The following is a 7,803-nucleotide window of genomic DNA, read 5'->3' on the forward strand; positions in this document are numbered from 1 at the left end:
TGGTCGGTGTACTATACCAGGTCTTTAGTCAGTTACCTATATCAGGCGCCATTGGTGATTACTCAGTGTTCTGGTGCTAAATTGACCGTTTCGGATTGCCGACTCAGTTGGTGAGAGAACTGGATATTTTGGTGATATAAGCAGATACTCTGGTAGCTCCATAAATTTTGTCCCTTTTTCAACTCGCTAGAGACTTTTTTCCTAGATAACTCTACTGGCTGTGCTGGCATCTTGCGGTTTTAGAAATCTCCCTAGTTTTGCTGAGGTCTTGGCGAACAGGAGGTACTGTTGCACTGAGCGTCTCGTTTTGGTGGCAAATTCAAGGCGGCGGTGGTTGTAACGATTGTGGTGCTGTGCGTGTGTGTGTACCAAGCGACGACTCAACGCATATTTTGTCTTTGTGGATGATCGAGTAGTTGCCTACGTATCTATTCAAGATAATATCACTTACGTAGAAGCAGAACGGACAGCTTTTTACGTAGAGCATATGCCTCAAAGCCCAAATGAACGGTAGATAGTTGCCGGCGCCAGTATTTTTCTTTTTTAGTCTCTCGATGATCATTGTGCGACGTGTATGGAACTAATTATGCTCATCTGGTGCAAAGTGAACCACGTATGTTGGGGTGATATTTCAAAAAGCCAGTCTAGGCTCAAACACCAAGAAAATTAATCCACTTTTCCAGAACCCCCAAAACATTGCTGCACTGAATTGCATGCTTGAGCATACTGAATTCAGTTCAGGTAAAAATGCACTGAGTGGTTTTGGTGTGGACAGGTTTCTGACGTGTGCCTGTGAAACCTCTGAGATGTTGGTGCACTGAATCTCATGTTTGAATGTGCAAATCTCAGGTCATGTAAAAATGCACTTAGTTTTAATCTAGTTATAGGTGGCAATTTTCAATGCAGTGGTGGGGGCTCCCCAGCTTGGTCTCCAGTTGTGCACACCAAAGTTTGGAAGAACGTGGGCCTTGGAAAAGCCCATTTGTGAACATTTTTGGGGGTACATTTTGCTATTGCTCATTACTCAGCCTCCCAAACATGTGTTTCAAAGCTATATCTCATATTTACAGCAATATTTTTTTGTGTAAGGAGCATGTACTTTGCTTAAAGCACTTTGTATGATGTTTGTATGAGTAGTTAATATAGAGTAGATAATATAGAGTAGAAATAATATAGAGTAATTTGAGTAGCATCAAACAAAGAGCATACATATTATTAATGACAGTATGTCCATGCTGTCATGAAACAATATTGGGATAATCCAGATTGTCCCTAATGAGCATGCAGAAACTAAAGGGACAAAGTTGGTATGTCCAGCATTTTGAGGAAATTTGATGTTGGCCATGTGGGCACTATTGCAATATAATAAGTGGTGGATGCATGTGCAGGTAATCTGAATGGTGTGCTGAATGTCCACTGGTTTTGGTCTGACAGGAGTACAAATATCATTGATAATCAAATGAGCATTACAAATTATGTGTTTGAGAACTGTGACCTTTTTGTCAATCCTTACATGCAAAATGATCATATGAAATGAATATTGACATATCTATATGAACATTTATATATATATATATATATATATATATATATATATATATATATATATATATATACATGCAATGTTCTGCCTGAAGCCTCTTACCTAACCTTAAGTTAATCTACTTAAGTTCCAAACCTAATCAAAGATAGCCTAACTTGCCCAAAGCCTGGGCTTAGATTTAGTTCTAGACCAACATGTACACCTATGCCTAGACCTATTATTATGCTCACACACTTGAACACATGCTTATGTACCCCAACACCTGTATCTACTCCCACAAACATTCCAAACCTAAACCAACATCTGATGTACCTGCTGCTAGTGATTTTTGCTGCAGTGACCATAAAAGTGTACAGCAGAAGCATTGCTCATAACTAAGCAGAATGAATGTGTGTGTGTGTCTTAACCATTTGTCTCCTTTACAGTCTAGCTTACCAGTCTTGTCAACATGAAGGAAGTCAAGGGTCAAAATGAGAATATTTGTGTTGTATCGGAAGGTAGTAAGAAATCAAAACACAAGACAGGAAATGATGTGAAGTTACTGCAAAGACCACCACTTTCATGCAAAACAAATAAATTGGTGAGATTTGGGTTTTAAGAGTTTTTTGAAAGTTAGCCAAAAATACCTTGGCCTAGCTTATGCTGTGTGAGGTATTTCACATCTTTAGTTCTGGTTGGTTGGCAGCTACTAATGCATGTATTTACTTGATGCATTTAGTCTGATCATTTTGATTGGATAAATTTTTAGGATCAGATTGTATGTTAAGTAGTGCTTGCTGTCTAAACCTTGAACCCCAACATCCAGTGATCAAATTCCAGTTCATTGGCAGAATGTTGTGGCAAAGGTTTAATGTTACACAATAATCAGTACTGCCCATCCTTCCCTCTGACCCTATCTGACCGAGCAGTGAGACTGAGGGTCACACTGGGGGACTGAGGGTCGCTGCCACTGGCACGCAGGCCATCCCAGACATGGCCAAAAAGCGAGTGCTGAAGTGACTGGAACCCACCCACACCGCCATGGGTAGGCCGGGAAGCAGGCGCTCTAACTGATGGAGCCAGTTAGAGCGCAGGCGAGGTCGACGGTCAACCGCAGGCGAGGTGGTGCCTGCATGTGTGTGTTTGTGCGGGCGGACTGACTACTGTGTGCACACATACAGCAGTTTGTCCACACAATTATGTAGTGGAAGTGGTAAGGTTTTCGCTGGTGGTGTCTTCCATGCCTATCTGGGCCTTTGTCCCCTAAGCAGCAGGTGATTTACCTCACACTCTGATCCAACAGGTCTCGGAAGGAAATAGGGGGGGGGGGGGAGGGGGTACGGAGCGAGACGATGCGCAGCCACGCTGTCACGCATGGAGGCCGGGACAGTCTAGCACACCATTTTTTAAGGAACCCTCAAAAAACGTTATCCGTGGTTTTTCAAATAAAATGAGAACACCGCCATTTCCCAGATAAGGTTTCCAACCCTAACAGCTGCAGTCCACCAGAAATATGGCTGCGCCGCAGGGCTGCTTCGCTATGGTGGTACTGACTTCTTCTAGAGTACATGTTCAAACTGACGCATCACAGAAGTTTCGCCACTAAAAGTGGCGAGACTTCTGTGATGATGATGTGATGTGATGATAAAAAATATGCGACGTGCCATGTGCATGAAAAAAAAACAACGAAAAAAGTTTATCTGTCGCAGTTTGTCGAGCTAAAAGCTGTTCGTTGCGGTCCCAAACTGTAGTGCTCGTAGTCTTTCATGTTGCAAGGAAAGTGGACCCACCGATTTAGCAATATCTGGATATGCAGTAAGCTCTCGATGCGGAGCTCTGTTCTCGGTGGATTTAGACAACTGCGCATCTCGGAGTGCTCCGTACTTGAATATTATGTCTACGTTCAAACATTTCAGAAGTCCGGACAGCCAGCGCCTAATGCACAGTCTTTACTAACCGTGGGACGCCAGAACGATGAGAAAACATCTGGGAAAAAGCTCGGGTAAGTTGTACTCGCCGTGTCCAACGCCTCGTTTTCTGCACATTCACGATGTCATGTCGAACTTTTCCAGACGGACATCCCTCCGCCTTCACCTTGGTGAAGTGTATAGACCGGCACCAGTTGGTGCGCGAGGGATGTCGTGTGTTCAGCGAGGAGTTCCCCGCGCACCTGCGGGCACGCGCCCAGCAGATCTGCCGTGTTCGAGGGTCTGTGCTGGTTTTCACGTGGTCGGCAGGGAGCCTCCTTTGTGACCCCTGCAGGCGCGCGCCCCGCCGATCGGCCGTGTTCGAGAGTTTGCGCTGCTTTCCGCGCGGTCGGCGGAAGCCACCTGTGTCATCTCGGCGGTTGCGCGTCCCGGCAGGTTCGCCGTGTTCGAGGATGAGTCGGCGGCGTGTGAGAGTGCGCCTGACGCCGCTCCGTCCGCGGCCAGCGCGTCCATACAGACTGAGCGGCCCGGGCAGTACGACGCGGAGGTAGCGCGGGCCGACATCTGCGCCGGTGAGCCGACCACTGCCGGCCGCTCCCCACCGGCGACTGCTATCCCACCGCCAGAGCCCCCTCCACGCCTGAAGGCATGGTCATGAAGGAAATCCCGTTGGTGGTGTTTTTTTCACTACGTTTCTTCGTAAAGCTATTCAGCTACTTTTAATCTCATCTAGGATTCATTTAGAATTCCTCCCGGTTGTGTACATATGGGGGGGGGGGGGGGGTAGTGTAAGCCTTTGTCGATGAAATATGCACTGTTCATAGTAGCATTTTGGCTATATTCATGCTTGTGAACTTGGTCCCCTGGATTGTTGATGCGTATGTACATGCAATACCCGCCACCGCTCATATTAAGACTGATATGCCAGCAGCCCGATTCAGAAGATCGCCACGGCTCTGCGGCACCTCCCACCGATGCTGGTGGGGTATCTGTGCGTTGTGGAGACGTCCGCGCGGTGTCCCGTATGTGGCTGAACGCGGCTGGCGCCGGCGACGCCAGCGTCTCTGGCCATCCTGTCTCACACGGCCGGGTGCCCTGTCCGCCAGAGGTTCCGAGCGAACAGTACTGGCAGCGGCTGGCCGACAGCCGGCAGGAGGCGCTGCAGGAGACGCTGGATGAAAATCAGCAGCTGCACGAGAGGCTGGCGCAGCTGGAGGAGGAAAACAGGCTGCTGCGCGAAGCCCTGCAGCAGGCCGAAGAAGTCGTCGCCTGCGTCCAGGTGCGCGCCAGCAGCCCGTGTTCGTGCTTACTTCATTTGTGCTTCCTGTCTGTGTTTGTTTAATTCTTGCTGTCTGTGATATTCGGTACATCCTTTTGTTTTGCGCTTCATTTGTGCCATTTGACGGTAGTATTGAGGCCTTATTCATGCCGCCATTGTCACCGTTATCCGCCGTCTGACATGTGTCTCACGTTAACAGTAACCTGTCGTGAAATCAGTCCCACCGGAGCGCTCACGCGCCCGGCGACGGTCACAAACGACCGGCCAGTACGCGGGAGGAAGCGAACCCAGCCGTGTTTCTCCGCTGTCCTCGCTTCAGGAGGGACCCGGGGACCGAGTTGCTGCAGGCTGGATCATGTAATGTTCCCTCTTCGGGAGGGGCCTGGGGACCGAGGGGCTGCAGACTGAACCGTGTGATGTTCCCGCCCCAGGAGGAGCCCGAGGACCGAGAGCCCGTAGATTGGGCCGTGTGAAATCCCCGTGTCAGGGGGGGGGGGGGGGGGTCCGGGCATCGAGAGCCTGCAGACTGGAACGTGTGATGTCCCCGCTTCGGGAGGAGCCTGGAGACGGGGAGCCTGCAGACTGGACCGTGTGATATCCCGACCTCGGGAGAGGCCTGGAGACCGGGAGCCTGCAGACTGGGAGCCTGCAGACTGGACCGTGTGATGCCCCAGCTTCGGGAGAGGCTTGGAGACCGGGAGCCTGTAGACTGGACCGTGTGGTGTCCTCTCTTTGGGAGGTGTCCGGGAACCGAGAGACTGCAGATAATTGCGTGCTGACCGTCTGCTGTCCCCACTTCAGGAGTGGTCTCAGGAGCAGGAGACGGGACCTCACTGACAAGACCCGTCGCCGGCGCCATCTCGGTCCAAATCCCAGGAGAACTCGTCACGTCGCATCAAGGGTCTCGACGGCGACGATGAGCCACCCACCGGATCACTTCGTTCCCGACGATTACAGGAGGCTGGCTGTGTTAGTGATGACTCTTCCGGCGCGCGAACTGAGCGACTTTTATTGTAATTGACTCGTGTGTTCATGCTCAGCTAACGTGGACGTTTTGTACTGTCGGCCCCTGTAGCGCGCCTGGATGGTGAATAAACCATTGCTTTTTACGTTTTTATTGTACGTGTTTGGCAGCGTTTTTTTCCGCGCGAAACATCAGCCTGAAGGGGTTCAGCAGGATTTCTGCCCAGTGGTCAAGAGGATTGTCGAAGCCTCAGTGGGCGCCCAACTGTGACAGGAGCACGCTGTGAGAGGTATGCGGCAGATGTGAGGGTGACGTCATCACACCGTTTACGAGGTCACCAGCACTTTTCGCTTCTTCTTCGCGACGTCGTTCTGGACGGGGTCTTCGAAGTAGCTGTCGTTTTTCTCCTTGGAGGATTTCTCGGCCAGCACGGTGGCGGCCACCATCGCTTCCATGTCCTCCTTGTTGTAGTATTGATTCTACCGGTCACAGAGAAAAGCAACGTCATTTCATCGTGGAAAGGTGAAGGGTCACTGACACTGTCACGGACACTGTTTTTGACAATGTTGCTGGTGTTTATTGGCACACATTGCCACTGACGCCAGTGTCAGTGTGTTGACATGATTATGATGTGAATATTGACACTGACACTCGTCAGTGTCAATACGCGACGATATAAGATCTATCGTCCTTTTAGGGGCAATTATATTTCGCCGAGACAGGAACCGCATTTTAGGAGTTAGAGACGCCCAAACTGATAGAAGGATGTTAACTGATCTTGCATTAGGCGAGCGTCTCCTTAAACTAGTCCATACGTGAACGGTAGTTCTACGATAGCTTTAGGGGGGTATGTTGGAGATTTGGAAGGCAGGCGTTGCCACCGTCGCCATAATGCTCTGTGAATGGGAACGGCTGGTCCGCGGGACCTGAGCAGCCCGTACGGGTGCGGGATCATTGTCACTTGAGCCTCCTTTTCATAATGTCAAGACTTAATGTGGTTTGTGAAGGTGCGCAGTACTACGAATTGCTTGGGGCGAGGGTTCAGCACAGAAGAAATAACTTCGGACTTTTCCCGCGTTACAGGTACTTTTCCACGCGCAGCATTTCCACCAGTAACTTCTCAGGTTGTCGTCAGGTGTCCGTTAGTTTTCAGCTTAGCCTAAGGATGGTTGACGCGCAGTCACGTGCATGCGTCTCAGCCTGGAAAGTTTCGGGTATACTCGAGCTTCGAACCTCAATCCTGCTATTGAAAGAGCCGCGTAACCAATGTTTCTAGGGCTAAGTGGTTGGGTCGGGCAGACAATGAAAATAGGCCGAAGTTGTGGGTCCGAAAACGCCGACTGCCGTAGCACTAATGGACCGAAGCGTCGCGCGCGGAATGCTACAAGTGGTTCGTGCAGTAGTCTCGGTGATTGTTCCACCTGTGGAATTTGCGTTCCTAGATTTAAAGAACCAAATGCTCCGCGAGAACGGATTTCGGGTAGGTGCGAAGCATAGCTTATCGCGGCCCTGTGCCCACCACAGCATCAAGAGCAAGTCCAGTTCAACGGACATCTTGTGCCAGAAGATGTTCAAGTGGCGTGCAATACCATGACACGTTAGACCCGGTTTCAGCACTGCTTTTCAAACCAATCGCGAATTGACAGTCAAGGATGAGTCCTTGATTAGGCCGCATTAACTTTGCTTCTGGAACATGCTGTGAACATCATCCCTGCTGTGCATTGGTTAGCGCTCAATGTGCTAGCAGCTGAGCGCAGGCGCCATTGCCCAGTGATAACGAATGTCGCAAAGACAGGCCGAAAAGAGTTGGCAGCAAGTTTGTGTGGTGAGATGTGGTGAACGAGTTCGTATGGTTTTGTGCACATATCCCATGATCATGTTAGATGCGTGTTAGGACGTTCAAATCTTAGACAAACGGAGAGGACTCGGTTAAGGAGAGGCCTGTGCTCTTCATTTTTCGAGATTTTGAAGAGCCTGTAGAGGCGTGTTTTCATGCTCGCAGTTTGAGGCTAGTACACAAGAACCCCGTTTGCGGTACTGGTGCGGCTTTGGTGAATGACAGTCAAGGCACATGCCGCCTGGTATCCTTCATTCATCATGAGATTTCGAA

At 49.8% G+C, this 7,803-nt stretch overlaps 1 protein-coding gene across 8 annotated transcripts; it reads left to right on the forward strand.

The window, feature by feature from the left end:
• Positions 1-227: 227 nt before the first annotated feature.
• Positions 228-5,838, forward strand: geminin (geminin DNA replication inhibitor). Of its 8 annotated transcripts, none has more exons than XM_037237469.1 (6): positions 228-282; positions 1,969-2,123; positions 3,439-3,524; positions 3,886-4,022; positions 4,557-4,729; positions 5,531-5,838. In XM_037237469.1, exons 2-6 carry the CDS (start codon positions 1,992-1,994, stop codon positions 5,564-5,566), a joined length of 564 nt encoding a protein of 187 aa, XP_037093364.1. In that variant the 5' UTR covers positions 228-282; positions 1,969-1,991; the 3' UTR covers positions 5,567-5,838. The 8 variants fall into 8 exon arrangements, with proteins under 8 accessions (XP_037093364.1, XP_037093366.1, XP_037093362.1 ...); XM_037237471.1 differs by lacking the exon at positions 228-282 and adding an exon at positions 289-310; XM_037237467.1 differs by lacking the exon at positions 228-282 and adding an exon at positions 294-348.
• Positions 5,839-7,803: the final 1,965 nt, after the last annotated feature.

The sequence above is a fragment of the Pollicipes pollicipes genome, unplaced genomic scaffold (genome assembly GCF_011947565.3).
Source record: "Pollicipes pollicipes isolate AB1234 unplaced genomic scaffold, Ppol_2.1 Scaffold_7261;HRSCAF=8764_pilon_pilon_pilon, whole genome shotgun sequence".
NCBI classification, from domain to species: Eukaryota; Metazoa; Arthropoda; class Thecostraca; order Pollicipedomorpha; family Pollicipedidae; genus Pollicipes; species Pollicipes pollicipes.